The sequence below is a fragment of the Giraffa tippelskirchi genome, chromosome 5 (genome assembly GCF_054371585.1).
Source record: "Giraffa tippelskirchi isolate mGirTip1 chromosome 5, T2T-mGirTip1v1.2.pri, whole genome shotgun sequence".
Classification (NCBI taxonomy): Eukaryota; Metazoa; Chordata; class Mammalia; order Artiodactyla; family Giraffidae; genus Giraffa; species Giraffa tippelskirchi.
The window spans coordinates 131,443,922-131,460,378 of NC_137279.1; the positions used below are offsets into that span (position 1 = coordinate 131,443,922).

The following is a 16,457-nucleotide window of genomic DNA, read 5'->3' on the forward strand; positions in this document are numbered from 1 at the left end:
AGCACTAAATAGGGGGATATGCAGATTTCGGTGCCACCTCTCTCAGGCAGTGGGCTTGGGATCTTAGACAAGTCACCTAGGTTTTCCTCGTCTAAAAAGTCTCCATGGTTTCTTCTGCTGGAAAGTTCTGTGATCCTAGGAGAGGATGGGGGAAATAGTATGGACAGGAAGTGACTCATTGGCTCAGGAGAAGACAAACTAAGATAGATATGGAACAGGAGGAAGCAACAGGCTTAAAGCTACCAAGAGGCGACCAGTGAACTCTGAAAAGCAGAGCATGATCTGTGAGTCTTCAAATACTCAGGTGGGCGAGAGGTTGAAGTGCTCATCCTGGGTGCCGTTTATCTAAATCTCTGTAGAAAGAGCTTTGCAGACCTGTAAATCTGAACAGTCACAAGATGTTGGGAAAGTTCTCATTTTTAAGTTTGCTTTCTTATCTGTAAACTGGGAATAACACCCCAAATAAGGTTGCTGGATGGACTGAGACAGCACACATGAAGGACCCGCTAGAGTACTTGGCCAGTTGCAGGAGGTACACGCTCAGTCGTGTCCAACTCTTTGTGACCCATGGACTGTAGCCTGCCAAGCTCCTGTCCATGGAATTTTCCAGACAATAATACTGGAGCAGGTTGCCATTTCCTTCTCCAGGGGATCTTCCCAACCCAGGGATCGAATTTGTCTCCCTTGCATTGGCAGGCGAATTCTTTACCACTGCTGCCACCTGGGAATCCGCAGAAGGTAAATGATGTTATTGGTGTATCCCAATATGATGTTTCCCCCAAGGTGGCAGACTCCAAGCTGAAGGAGCAGGGATGAAATGATTAGATTTTTATCTTTCCTCAGTTTGAAGCCATTAATGAGGTCTATAATATATTGTTCTGCCCAGGAATCATCGGGCCAGCGAATTTCCCTCAGGCCTCAGAATGCAGATTGAATCAATGCTTTTTCACTTGGCTCCTTTTTCTTCTGATTTCCTTTTTTACAGAGCAGTTGCCTGAGACTGGTCCAGTCTGTTATGAAAAGGGTGACAGAACTGCTTTTTTCTCAAACCCAAAATGACCTGTGTTTTTTTAGGACATGCCATAGAAGCACGTTAAGACATAAGCACATAAGACAAGGATGTGAATCCTAACCCAGTTTAAGGAAAGACTAGAGGGAAACTCCCTTCAGACAGGTGGCATTTGGTCCCCTCAGTGTTCCAACATTTGTCTCGGTACTACCTTACAAAGAACACCAAATATTATTGCAATAATTGATGATAGGTCAGGACCAATTCGGAGAAGGCAATGGCAACCCACTCCGGTACTCTTGCCTAGAGAGTCCCATGGACAGAGGAACCTGGTAGGCTGCAGTCCATGGGGTCGCGAAGAGTTGGACGCGACTGAGCGACTTCACTTTTACTTTTCACTTTCACGCATTGGAGAAGGAAATGGCAACCCACTTCAGTGTTCTTGCCTGGAGGATCTCAGGGGTGGCAGAGCCTGGTGGGCTGCCGTCTATGGGGTTGCACAGAGTCGGACACGGCTGAAGTGACTTAACAGCAGCAGGACCAATTAACTTGCATTTTCATATGTAATTCGTTAGGTTACCAGCCTAAGGACTGCAAATTGGTCCTGCTTCCATCCAGCACAGTGAATAAGCCTATCATTTGGAATCTGAAATTGTGATAGGAAACCACTTTGTAGGAAGGGAGAATCCTAATAACTGAAAGACATTTATTTATTTATTTTCAAATGCATCCTATTTTATTCAGCATGTTATATTCAATGGTCCAAATCTATTACTCCTCTTCTGGTAAACCTACAACCTGAGGAACCTGGGTAACCATCCTGTCCCTAGTATAATCCCATTTGCCTCCAGTTCCTAGGGTTGCAAGCACGTCAAGCCAGCTGATAGTCATACTCCTCTGGACACTGTGATTTCAAAGACATTTATTTTGATGACTACAAAGTAAAACATCTCCCTTGATATGATGGGTATTTAATACTCTCAAAGTTGGGATTTAGTAAAGGGTGACTTATGTAAGCTTGGAATATGTGGTTAGGACAATGCTAAACAGTCCAGTCAGAGACAGAGACACTGAAGGGTGTAGCACCTGAAATCTGGGAAGGGAAAGAGTTAGGTCAAAAGAGAAGGATGCTCTGGGGGGATTAAAAGAGAGGGGAGACCCGGCAGCTGATGGGCCTGCTCATGAGGCCTGGGAGAAGAGACTGTTGGGGTGTTTGATAGAAATGCTTTGAGGACTTATTTACACTATCTCCCCAATCCCCACCTGTCTCTCTGCTCAGTCATCTTTAAGCTCTACCTCACTTTTTTGTGAGAGTATTGCTTTTGGAGAAAGAAATAATTAGCCTATTTAAGGTTCATGATTTTTACTAGTAGAAAACCAGCTCCCTCATCTTTACCAAATACCTAATAAATGAACATTCAAAGCATGTTTCAAGGTTGCTGAATTGTTTCCTGCCCAGGCACCCAACATGTCCTGTCTGATCCTGGTGCTGGGCATTGCATAGGGCTTTCTAAGTGCATCTCATTTGAGATGGAGTCTCTGAGATTAAGTGAGGGCCACTGAATTCTAAAGATCTTCCCTCGGGAGGCAGGCAAGGAGAAACTGAATAAAAGGGGAAGACATAGGAACTAGGCAAGCTTCTATTTGATTTATTCTCTTCTCAGCGGCAGAGGGAGGCAGAGAGTAAAAAAATGACATGCCTGAAGCCCTACACAAGCCAACAGGCCTGTGTAAAAAGGCACACAAAACGTAAGGTATTTGCTATATAAGAAGTAATCTGAAAAGCTCAGTGGCACACAGGCTGTTATATAGAAGTACTGGTATTTAGGAGGCAGGACTTAGAACTCTCATCTGGAGCATAATGAGACAACACAGGGTGAAGAGAGATGTATATTTTCCAAAAAGAGACTACACATGTTGAAAGATGACTTTTTTCTGATCCTTCCTTGGCATATAGATATTCTTCTGTAAATATGGGGCTGAGATCAAGCTCTGGCTTTGTGCCTTTGGATAAACTGCTTTTCTCTGGATTTCAGAGATGAGAGGGACACAGAAAAGAAGCTAGGAACCTGGATTTCAGAGAATCCAAACAAGGGGCAGAAACCCAACCATGAGCTGCAGCTCCAGAGCATCAGGCTGTGGCCTCAACAGCATGGCTGCAGCCTCTGTCTGCACAGCCAGGCTCCCTTCACAGCATGTTTGAAAAGTGATTTGCAAAGTGGAAAGGAGTGAAGAACGCGGAGCCACCCTTGTCACGATTGTGAGGGCCGGTGACTGTCTTCTGGGCTGTTAGGACAGGGCCCAGCCAAAGCACCTCGCAGTGATGCCTTAGGTCAGGCACCGGTTTCATCTCCTCAACATATTCCCACTCTCAAGGCATTTAGAGGTGAGAGAAAGCCTTGCTTAAAGTACATTTCCAGGGAAAATTAGTGCCATCTAGTTTCCTTCATAACCTGCTTCAGTCTATATCAAGTTCTGCCCTCCAGCAGAGAAAAGGTCTTGGTATCTGCTTCCTAATGTGCTCCTGAAACTCTGTGTATGTGACTGAGATAGGCAAAAGTCTTCTATTCAAAAGTTCAAACTACTATGTACCTGCTTTAACAGATAATTCCATCTCTTCTCCCTACCTGAACTTCAACATCTCCTGTCTTAGTTTTTTACTTTTTATTTCATCTGGTCCACTAGTCAATGTTAGTGCTAAACTAACAGCAAATGGAGAAACAGGAGCCAAGAAGAAGAAAGGGAGAGAGATGGGTTGGTTTGTGAACCAGTCCCAAGGGACGATGAACACTGCTGTACAGATCAATCAGGAGAGTGACAGACTGCGTACCCTCCCACAGTGTATTCTAGGATCAGTCCAACAGTCTTCAGAGCCTTGTGGCCATTGTAGTATAGTTTAAAAACTCATATTACTGTGATGATAGTCATAACACCATTTCTTGGTGGCTCAGTGGTAAAGAACCTGCCTGCCAATGCAGAAGACACAGGAGACGGGGGTTTGATCCCTGGGTCAGAAAGATCCTCTGCAGGAGGAAACGGCAACCCACTCTAGTATTCTTGCCTCGGAAATCCATGGACAGAGGAGCCTGGAGGGCTACAGTCCATGTGGTTGCAAAGAGTCAGACACAACTTAGCAACTGGAAGACAACTACAGAACATAAATATGAAATCTATCATTTGGTGAACAATATAACAACACAACTGCACAGGGAACCCTGAGAAGAGTAGGGACTCACTTCTGGAACTTGGGCACTGATAAATGTATACAGGTAAAATTAGTCCAGTCAACTTCTTCCAACACTGAATCTGTTTTTATTTGCTATTTATTATAAAAATTGAATCTGTATGTTACATAAAAGTTATTTTAAAAACAGTAAAGTTCACTCAAAAGTACTAAATCTCAGGCAGAGGGATTGAACACCAAAATCCAGATTTACATGGTAAACCTGAGGGCCAAAAACATTCAGCTCACAACAAAATCTTATATTTTCTAATAATTCATTACCAGAAGCAAAAACCAATTATGTACATGCTTCAAAATATATGACAAAAACAAAATAACAAATGCTAGCATTCCCTGTGAAGCTAACTACACAAAATGTTTCTTCTCAGAATTGGCCCTTTATTTTGTTGAGAGTGAAACATTTGAAGAGCTTGAAAAATATTTAAGCATGAATATTTAGGTTTATACACAATACATATATGTACAAACACACCCATTCTAATTCTATGCCCCTTTGAATTTTTTAAATTGCACCATCTCTGTTAAGAGATAACATGTAACATGCAGGAGGCATTCCTAATTGTTTTTCTCAGCCTTAGTGTATTATACAAGTCAAATGCAAAATTTAAATATGAATTCAGTTCAATCGGAAGCCATCTCAACTCAGTACTTTGGCTCTTATATTCTATGCTAATACTTTAGGTTCTGATGGAACTGTTCATATTTAAAAAAAGGCGAAGAAAATGTAGTTCATTACCAAAAGGTATTTAGTAGATAGGTCTCAGTGGATGTAGAAGTGATGGACCAGAGGCAGGAAGAAACCAGTTAAATTGGTTTCTTTTCACTGCTTCAGCTTTCAGATACAGCTGAAGAAATTATTATATCCAGGGCATTTTGCAACAGTTATTAGTTTAGGCAAATTCATGTATTTAATGTCTTCATAATTCAAACCAGGGTGCAAAATAACTCCTCCCCAGACCAGACTTCCTCTTGTTTCTAGAAAGAAATAAACACAGATTCTGATGCAATATACAGTTCCTGAAAACAAAGTGGATTTACAGTTATATTCTTATTCTCTCAGTTATATTGATATGGATGAAGGATCACTGGATCAGCTATGAACACTGTGAGGATGGGTTGAGTACAACAATTCAATTAGGCATAATTACAGGCTTTGGCTTCCCCCCAAATAAATACATGCTCCGGTATTATTTCAAGTTCTCTAGCACAAATATATTGTTACTATTAATATATCAATTTAAGGAGGTGGGTGAGCAGAGAGGGAAAACAAAATAGCTTATATGGATGGGACAATGCTACAAGAATGAAGATAGAAAAAGTATTTGATTGAAAATACAAGGAAATAAAACTAAACCCACAGAATAATTGTCTCATTATTTTAATGGTTTCTTAACCCATCAATATTATGCAATATTTTAAATCAACATACAAAATTTAAATCATGAGACACCTGAAGAACAGAAACAAATATTTCCACTATCAAACAATAATTTTACACAGATAACTCACTGCAGCTCCCCACAGCACATACACTGGAGCTATGCCACAACGATGAGACCTTGGCATCTCTATTTACCCTGTTTAACACAAACGTTTGCTAAGTGACAGTGAAACGTGATATCAGGAGAAAATGAAGACGAAGGATGAATAATGGAAACACCTTATCTGTGTGCCACACATATGGACCTTGATGTACATTAGGGAGCGAACACTCACTACATCTTACCTGCAATGCTCAAAACCACTTAGGTTGCTGACCAAGTCTGAGCATTTGGTTTTCTTTTAATAAGTATTCTTGGGCTTCCCCGGTGGCTCCGCTGGTAAAGAATCTGCCTGCAATTGGGAGACCTGGGTTTGATCCCTGGGTTGGGAAGATCCCTTAGAGAAGGGAATTGCTACCTGCTTCAGTTTTCTGGCCTGGAGAATTCCATGGACTGTATAGTCCATGGGGTTGCAGAGTCAGACACGACTTAGCGACTTTCATTTTCATTTTTTTCACTTATAGCTAAGAGAATAGAGCACTCCACGATTACAAGTAAGGAATAAAAAAGAATTAATATTTTAGCATTAACCTACAACCACTTGCAACTTTGGAAAAATATTACATATATCCAAAATGAATAAATTACACTTTGTACACATAGGGATGTGCATGCAGGCTCATCATTGTGTATCTGTGTGTGTGTATGTAAATAAAATACATCTAGGCTAGCATAAGCCATCAACTTTGTTCTGAATAACATCCATATTTATTTTTAGGAAAATGCACTACACATTCTTGGAAAGCAAGTGCTAACTAGTCTCAAAATTATAATTGAATAAACTTCATTTGCTTCTTTGAAAATCCTCTTCCAAAATGAAGATCTGCTCCAATATTGCATTAAAGTTGGCAAACACCACAGTTTTGCATGTTGAGTGGTGGTCTCAGAGTTCATGGCATCTGTGCTACATGATTCCCAAAGCTACTTAAACACTGGTGTATAGGACTGAAATAAAAATGTTAACTTAAAAATTATGCATCAAGAACAGAGTTTGCACTAGCAACCAAATTCTTATGTTTGGAAAGCAGCTTACAAAACTCATTATGATAGTAACTTGCTTCCAGAAATTTAGACAGGTGATAAGGAAGATTTAGCTAGTGCCTTTTGCAGGTGAACAGAACCCAGTGACTAGCCAGGAGGGGCTGTAGACTGTCAGGGGAATGGTGTGTGCGTGCTCAGCCGCTCAGTCATGTCCGACTTTTTGCGACCCTATGGCCTGTAGCCTGCTAGGCTCCTCTGTCCATGGGATTCTCCAGGCAAGAATACTGGAGTGGGTTGCCATCTCCTCCAGGGGATCTTTCCAACCGAGGGATCGAACCCACGGCTCCTGCATTGACAGACGATTCTTTACCACTGTGCTACCTGGGAAGCCCCAGGGGAATGTTAGTAAATCCGAAATTTGTTTTGAAAACTCTTCCTTATCAAAAGGGATAAGATTTTTCATACACATTATGAGTAATTATATGACCCAAAATGAACCTATTTCCATGTATCATATTCATGTTCCAAACATAAGATAATTCTATCCAACACTGGAATTGGTATACATGACAATTCTACTGTGCAACACAGATGGGAAACATTAAAATGACAATGATCTCACATTAAAAAGAATGAAAATAACAAAAAACCTAGATAGAGTCAGAATCTGTTTTCTGAAGTCCTAGAAGAAAGTTTCATCAGTTATGCCTGGGTCCCTGAGAGCTTGAGTGTTCTGACTAAAGGCAAGTTTTGGTAAGAATTGCATTTTTACATTGTTCCTCCTCATTCAGAATAAACAGCAGTGTTTTAAGCAGCTTTTGGTGTTTTATGTTTTTTATAGTTATTACTCAAATTTTGTTTGATGTGAAAAATTCTTTTCTCTGAATGTCAGCTCAAAGGTGTGTGGCAGGTGAGGGAAGCTACATTTGGCCATAATTTAAAAACTTTTTCATCCTTCTGGAAGGGACAAGGCAAGGGAAAAAACATACCATTCATCACAATTCCATGTTTACAGTACTTTTTACCCATAGTGTTTTCCAGTTTTGTCAAGGTGCAGTTAATATATTATTTCATAGTTTGAAATGGCATCACAATGCCTAGACACAGAGAAAAACACATTGAAAATGTACATTTCCCCCAAATGAGTCAGTCGGCTTTATTCATTTTATAATATGCATAATAAAAAGCCAGACACAAAACTCTTTATTAAAAAAAAGAGCAAAATGTATTCCAGAAAAGTTAGACAAAGGCATGAGATGAATTCCAGTTAATTAGATCTATTTGTTTGTGAGCTTTGAGAAACCATCTTAAACAATGAATAGAGGCTGAGTGTTTCACATTATAATCCTATCTAGAGATCATGCAGATGTGGAGAAGAAAGTATTTTGTTTAACTTTTATTTAATTTCTACAGAGTGTTTGAAAATCAGTTTTAAAGATCCAAATGTGTACCTCTCCCCTCCATCACAGTTTTTGAAGTAATGAAGAATGGTTACCCGTACAATGGCACAGCAACTAGGGAAGAGGGAGGTAGGTGATGCGGCCATCCTCTTGGAAGGAAACCCCCAAATATTTTAGGGCATGAAACACAAGGCTTTTGTTATCCAGAAATAATTAGCTGCAGACTACAAAAACATTTTGGAGCCAAGTGTGCACAAACGTGAGAGTTGTAAGCAGCTGAAACCAAGTATATTAACAGTAAGTTCTTAAAGAAAAGGATGTGTTCTCTGTACCTTACAAAAACTATTCTCACAGATTCTGAATCCAAGATTACACAATAGAAAATATTTATATGTTTTACATTTGATATAAAAATTAGTAGCAAATAAAAAAGGCTCTGATGGTATAGAAGAAATTGCAGAGGATACATTAAATTTCAGGATGGCCTGAGGATGACTTGTCCTAAATACCCTGCTCCTGTTCTGTGCAAAGGCCACAGGCAGGCACTTTCTCAGGGTTCATCACTGTTGTTAAGAGAAAACCAGATGAAGGAAGATTCAAACAAGCTGAGGCAGGAAGTAAAAATTAAGCCAAGGAGGAACTCTGCCAAGCGCAATGCATCCTGCCTAAAAGTATTTAAGAATATAAATCAAATACAGTGCTGAGTGTACCTCAAGGGAATTTATGTTGATGAGTTTATAGCCTAGGTGATAAATATCAAAACAGGAAGTCAGTTAAAACAAGTATGCAAGTAATACCTCATCTTCAAAAGATAAAAACTGCAGTGTAGAGATTCAATAATTTCATGGCCCCATTCTACCCTCCAAGTGTACACTTCTTACATCTCCATAAGTTAAAGATCAATTATTCACAAAACTTTGTTTCAGTGTTAATACTTTTTACCTGTTTAATTTAGACACTGAGTTGCCTTATTATAATAAGACATTTGGTTATAGTTAGTCGCAATTATCCACTATTCATCTTTATAACTTAGGAAATTTTAGTTCTCATTTAAAGCCCTGGAATGTACTTTTAAAAATTATTCTCTCTTTAGGTCAACATTTATCTAGGCATGTTTGCAAACGTTCTGTTACAGGGGGAGGAAGAGTATTGAGCAAATTCTCTTCGACAATCAGACAGCTCCGTTTTAGGGACTGACACCCTTCCAGTTCAGGAGGAAGTGTTTCCAGGTAATTACCAATGAGCTCCAGATGAGTAAGGTTCGACAGCTCACCCACGTGAGGCGACAAGCTCATCAGGCTATTTTTCCCCAAGAGTAAACACTGCAGCTTTTTGCACTGAAACAGCCCGTCTGGAAGCATCTCAATCTGGAAAGGGGAAAAAAAGAAGCCAGTAAAACTGGTTTTTGAGGGCCTACTATACTACATGTATTTATTTATACCCCTACCTTTTCCCCAAAACATTTCCAGACATTTTACAGAAGTACATATAACAATGATGATATATTTGAAGTAGATGGGAAACTTACAGGAAAAATAAGGACATTCTGGAGTCAGGATTGAGGCCACCAAGAACTTCGAAACCCCTGCTGTATATGGGTGGGCAACAGATTAGCTCTAACAAAGCAGTTCTCAACTCTCAAAGGAAACCTATCAGTTACATACTCATTTACAAACCAGTAACTCAGGAGAAGCAACTCAATCTCAAGAGTCCTCAAAAAGAGTCTACCGTGTGAGGTAATGAGCTATACCCTCAAAAACAGACACAAGGCTATTTCTTAGGGTTTCACAATATAGACTGAAAACTATCTGGTTTAAAAAACTATTCTGGTTTAAAAAAAAAGATGACAGAAGCAGAGACAAGAGGATGCGATTGTATAAACATGTACGTTTCATTCTCCTCTACATGCACACTCATGAGTATTAACTCTTTTTCTATCTGCTCCCGAGAGTTTTAAGTCATATGAAACAGAGAAATCATTTGGAATATGATAAATAGCCTGTAACTAGGTGAACACCTAGAAATGCTCAACTGAATTGCTCCTCTATCTGGTGGGAAGGTTGCATGTGAGTTTCTAAGGGAGTCACAGTGTGTATATCAGTTCAGTTCAGTCGCTCAGTCGTGTCCAACTCTTTGGGACCCCGTGAACCGCAGCACGCCAGGCCTCCCTGTCCATCACCAACTCCCTGAGGGCACCCAAACCCATGCCCATGGAGTCGGTGATGCCATCCAGCCATCTCATCCTCTGTCGTCCCCTTCTCCTCCTGCCCTCAATCTTTCCCATCATCAGGGTCTTTTCCAATGAGTCAGCTCTTCGCATCAGGTGGCCAAAGTATTGGAGCTTCAGCTTCAACATCAGTCTTTCCAATGAACACCCAGGACTGATCTCCTTTGGGATGGACTGGTTGGATCTCCTTGCAGTCCAAGGGACTCTCAAGAGTCTTCTCCAACACCACAGTTCAAAAGCATCAATTCTTCGGCACTCAGCTTTCTTTATAGTCCAACTCTCACATCCATACATGACCACTGGAAAAACCATAGCCTTGACTAGACGGACCTTTGATGGCAAGGTAATGTCTCTGCTTTTTAATATGCTGTCTAGGTTGGTCATAACGTTCCAACGTTGGAGTAAGTGTCTTTTAATTTCATTGCTGCAATCACCATCTGCAGTGATTTTGGAGCCCAGAAAAATAAAGTCAGCCACTGTTTCCACTGTTTGCCCATCTATCTGCCATGAAGTGATGGGACCGGATGCCATGATCTTAGTTTTCTGAACGTTGAGCTTTAAGCCAACTGTTTCACTCTCTTCTTTCACTTTCATCAAGAGGCTCTTTAGTTCTTCTTCACTTTCTGCCATAAGGGTGGTGTCATCTGCATATCTGAGGTTATTGATATTTCTCCTGGCAATCTTGATTCCAGCTTGTGCTTCCTCCAGCCCAGCATTTCTCATGATGTACTCTGCATATAAGTTAAATAAGCAGGGTGACAATATACAGCCTTGACGTACTCCTTTTCCTATCTGAACCAGTCTGTTGTTCCATGTCCAGTTCTAACTGTTGCTTCCTGACCTGCATACAGGTTTCTCAAGAGGCAGGTCAGGTGGTCTGGTATTCCCATCTCTTTCAGAATTTTCCGCAGTTTATTGTATGAAATGGGCTAATTGGGGAAAGACAGCTAGAGAAAAGGTTAGCATACTCAATGCGCTCAGCTCTCATCCTGCCACTGAACTGAAAGTTTGCTCCAGGCTAAGCTGGACTGCACATACTCCACCCTCTAATGCTTCACAAATTTATACAGGCCTAGACCAAGCATCTCTGCAACTATGAAACAATGCAGGCTCCTTAGTTCAAGAAGTTGCTTTGTTAGAAAGAGGGATGAAAGGGGCACTCCAGAGTTCAACTTGCTCCTCTGAAGACCTAGCACAACCCCACTGAGCCAGCTCTCTGCAGGAACTTCCAGAGCCTTCCAGAAATATCTCTTCAAAAAGATAAACATTCCCTATACAGTGTAAAAGATGGTCAGACTGCATTAAAAAAAGGCTTATTATGTTGGAATCTGCCCCTTCCTCTATCACTCAAACATACATTCAGTACTGGATATCGTTGAAAATAAATCTAATGATCACTGCTTCTAAGACTATCATACAACATAACTCATCATTCTACATCAAAATACTAGGTGGTATAAGCAAAGGAAAATATCTACCCTTTTATTTAATTCCTTAAGAATGCAGATAGAAAACCACAGATATGTCAATTTCGGTATAGATATGGCAGAGAAATGAGAGAAAAAAACGTAATCTCCTTCTGATCAGACATTATCGGCAGCTCAAAAGTAGGGTCAGTGACGTACAAGTAGAGGGAATGATCAGTCCTGTGCAATGAATGTGCTCAGGGTTGAGAGTGCCTGCTGGCACAAAAGGAATGACTTAGGCAAACAGGCTGAAAGGAGGGCAGACTTGTCTCACCTATATTCAGTAGATGCCTGCTGAGAGCCTTGTTTTGTGCCAGGCTCCCAACCAGGTGCTGGGGATAAAATGCTGAGCAAGACAGATGGGTCTTTAAGACCCACGCAGGGTCTCTCCACCTTGGCACTGCGGACATTTGGGGTGGGATAATTCTTTGTGTGTGGGTGCCCTGTGTGTTCAGCAGCATCCCTGACTTCTACCTGCTAGATGCCAGTGCTACTGCCCTTTCTAGTTGTGACAACTAAACATGTCTCCAGACAAATGTCTTCTGAAGGGTAAAACTGCCCCCCCTTTGAGAAGCACTGGTCTACTGGGGAAGAGAAGTGTTAAACAATTATGGAGACCATTAGTCTACAGTGGCTGCTGCGAAGGAGAGTGCCTTAACCAGGGCTGCATCAAAGAATCCCAATCTCTCTTCTTCAGTCAAGTTTCCAGACTCCAGCAGCTATCTTGCTTAATTGTACTGATTTTTTATTGGGTGAAGACCCTAAGCCATTGCCCTCTCTGGCTATCAGCACTACCGTGTCTCACTCATCTTCTTTCAAATCTCTGAATTTGTGATTTTAGCTTCTTCTCAGCCCCCAGTACAGGTGAGGGATTTCAGGCATTGAGAGTGAGCCTCTGGGGTTGGCCCCTCAGTAGCGTCACTGTTGAGAAAGTGAGTGAAAGGCTGTGGACAATGCACACTTCCTGAGCACTAAGTGTCCATCTCAGCCAAATGTACTGAAGCCCTCAGGACATCCGAGGAAGGATGGTTCTCTTCCTATATTCATAGCTGAAATTGACAATTAAACATTTCACTGTTTCCCAGAGGCTGGGACCTCACTTCAGAATTCTTCTCAACGTCAGCTTTCCTATTTTTCTGGCCATTGACACATGTTATTTCAGAATGCCAACCTAAATCTATAAAGTCCAACCATTTCAAGAGACAAAGCTGAATATTTCCATATCTAAGTGATAATGTCAAAACCAACATGGAACATTGTCACATAAATGATCTTTAGAGGGGATTTCTACACTATTCACCCTTGGGCTAAAAGTCTGTGAGTTAATAAAATGCATTTAAATGCAGAAATAGAGAAATTGGAAGACCGAGGTATAAATTAGTCATTTTTAAGATTTGAGTGAGAAAAGCCATTAAATCCTCCTCCTTTCCTGTGCTTCTTGGTCACATCCAACACCATCATAATCCAACTACACCTTGGCACTGGAGAGAGCTGGAGGTTGCCTCTTCCTACCTCATCAACCACACACACCACTGCTTCCCACGGAGCATCATTTGGACTGATGCATCTGAGCTGCAGGAGAAAGAGCACCGGAGGAGGAGCTGAACAGAGGTTCCAGCCCAGATCCATCACTGGGAAACTTCGGACCCCAGGCAAATTGCTCTGAGCCTCAGTTTCAGTATCAAAAAAGTGAGGGCAGTGGATTAGAACAGAGGTTGGCAAGGATTTTCTCAAAAGGAGCAAGAGGGACCTCCCTCCAGTGGTTTAGACTTCACCTTTCAATGCAGGGGGTGCAGGGGAGCTAAGACCCCATATGTCTTTGGGAACTAAGATCTCAAAAACTCAAAACAAAAAATAGAAGCAATATTGTAACAAATTCAATAAAGACTTTAAAATGGTCCACATCAAAAAAATTCTTAAAAAAAAAAAAAAAGGAGCAGGATAGTAAATATCTTGAAGGTTCTGCAGGCCAAAAGGAAAACTGAAAACACTATGTAGATAATTATAATAACAAAAGAAAAATTTTTCATATATTTCTAAGTGATGTAATGAAAAATATAATAACTATAATTTTTTTGGTAATATAGGCCCATTAGGGAGAACAATGGAATTTATTTATGGACGCTAAAATTTGGATTTCCTATAATTTTCAAATATGAGAAAGTATTATTATTTGATTTTCTTTCCCCAATCACTTAAAAATTTAAAAACCATTCTTAGGTCAGGCTGTGCATGGATTTGGCTCAGAGGCTGTACTTTGCTGACCTCAGGACCAATGATCCACAGTATTCCTTTCATACATGAGTCTCTTTTGAATCTATATTCCTCCTTCTAATCATAAATGATTAAAACTTCCCATGGGGTTCTGTTTCTCAACTGTCCTCTCCCAACCCTTGAGTATGCCGCAACCAGCGCCTCCTTGGAGGCACAAATTCAGGTTACCTAGCACTGTCAGGCTCAAGCCTCATCTTAGCTACCACCCAATGACTCAAACTTGAACTAGACTGGCAGAATTCAAGGCAGTCTCCATTCTGACCCACCGTCTAAAGGCTCTCATGTCTTATTACACATGGGCATGCCAGTGACAATCTTCTGGGCGTGACTTCTATCCTTCCACATTTCCCCAATCAGTGTTCTCAGAACACTCCTCTCAAGAGTTACCATAAAAAAGAACGCCTTGCTCAGATATGTGTGCGAAATGTTGCACACCCTATCCTCCTCTTGGAGAAGCACAATGCTTGTTCATATGACAAAGGCTCTGAGGAATCCTGCCTCAAAAACATGCTAAAAACTATTTCATGTTTTTTGTGAGAAGACCTATCACCATCCTGTGGAGTAAAGTCTGCAGTGTCCTCTCAGTGAATGTCTTTCATCTGGGGGCTGTCTAACATCTTCAATGTCTAGAGAATTCTCTACCTTATTTTCATGGGGCTCTTGGTGGGAAGCAGTGCCCACTTCCCACTTGAGGACTGACAACACCAGATTCTTCTGTTCCCAGATCTCCTGCAGCTTGAGTGTGAGCACTCATGAGCATAAGCGTGTGTGTGTGTGCTCGGTCTGACTCTGCGCTACCCCATGGACCGTAGCCTGCCAGTCTCGTTTGTCCATGGGATTCTCCAGACAAGAATACTGGAGTGGGTTACCATTTCCTTCTCTAAGGGATCTGGGATCTTCCTGACTCAGGAATAAAACCAGTGTCTCCTGCATCTTCTGCATTGGCAGGTGGATGCTTCACCACTGAGCCACATGGGAAGCCCATGAGCATTCACAAGCTCTATCAGTTGCTTAGATGTGGGGCTCAAGGCATAAAGCAGAAACCACGAAGAACTGATTTCGTGGGAGAGTGAGGGCCACAGTAACAGCAGCATCGTTTTCAGGACAGCACATGCAGGAGACCCAGGTTCAATCCCAGGGTCGGGAAGATCCCCTGGAGAAGGGAATGGCAATCCACTCCAGGATTCTTGCCTGGAGAATCCCATGGACAAAGGACACTGTCGGGCTACAGTCCATGGGGTCGCGCAGAGTCAGACACGACTGAGCGACTTTCATACTGGTGCTCAGTGCTGGTATGGTCAGTGTTGGGGTAGCCTCTTCATTTTACTTTTGTACTATGATTTTGGCTGCTTTTCTCTTGCTATCTAACTTTTCTTTGTTTCCCAAGCGTGACAGTAATGAGATACATGACATCTTTACAATAAATGTCTTTTCTGCTTAACCCCAGAGTTAGCATTTGTTGCCTACATCTTATGAACCTGACACACTGCCCAAGTCTTTAAAAAAGTGTTCTTTCTGGAATCTTTACCAACCTCCACTCCAGAGAGAAGAATCAACTTACATTTCTGAGTATAAGCATATCTAAATATTTATGCGGCAGGTTTGATACTTTATTTTCTAAGTTTTATAAATATTTTGGTTTACCTTATAGAGTCATGAGAACCTTAAGGTTTCATGAAGAAACCTTCAAGTTAGTTAAATTCCTACATAAAACATGAATCCTCAGTTCCCTTTACCAATATTCCCACCAAGCGGCTAACAATTGATACCTGGACAATTTTATTAAGAAAACCACTTCTCCCTTCTCAGATGTTCATTCAGTCTCTGGACAGCCTTCTTGGGAAAGATGAGAACTCTTCTCTTGCTTGTCTGAGCTCTAACACTAACAGCAACTCCCAATAGGCTTTCCTTCCTAAGTAGGGCTTCTGAACAGAAGACCAATAGTGTGGACTATTCTCTTTCTCTTCCCTTCCCAGTGTTTCCTATCACTAGGCTACCCTGTCCCACCAGAGAGGAACCTTTCATCTCTCTGGCTACTGTCTTCCAATTTCACCACATCCTTAGGAGGTAAGTCTCTTCAGAGTTCTGAGAAGAGTGTTTCTCACCCAGTCCAAGATTTGCAGTCATTACAACGGTTCTGAGGATGCTCACAACTGCTCGTTATGACTTCTGAGACAACATAGCCCAAGACAGCATTGTTCTTAGGCCATAAATTATCTTAAGCATAAGAACTTTCATACGTTACCAAGTACCCTTTCCTTATTCAAGACAAAATACATCTGATACTAACACCTAGTCTCCCTTTCAGCCACAAA

The 16,457-nt window shown here is 41.3% G+C and overlaps 1 protein-coding gene across 7 annotated transcripts in view; it reads right to left on the reverse strand.

Moving 5' to 3' along the window:
• Positions 1-9,091: 9,091 nt before the first annotated feature.
• The window catches only part of LRRC8B (leucine rich repeat containing 8 VRAC subunit B), a 64,933-nt gene continuing 57,567 nt past the window's right edge, over positions 9,092-16,457 (reverse strand). For all 7 annotated transcript variants that reach the window (XM_081495468.1, XM_081495469.1, XM_081495473.1 and 4 more), the window contains one exon: positions 9,092-9,542. In XM_081495468.1, the coding sequence (XP_081351594.1) occupies positions 9,270-9,542 (273 nt within the window). In that variant the 3' untranslated portion in view covers positions 9,092-9,269. The remainder of the gene's footprint in view (positions 9,543-16,457) is intronic.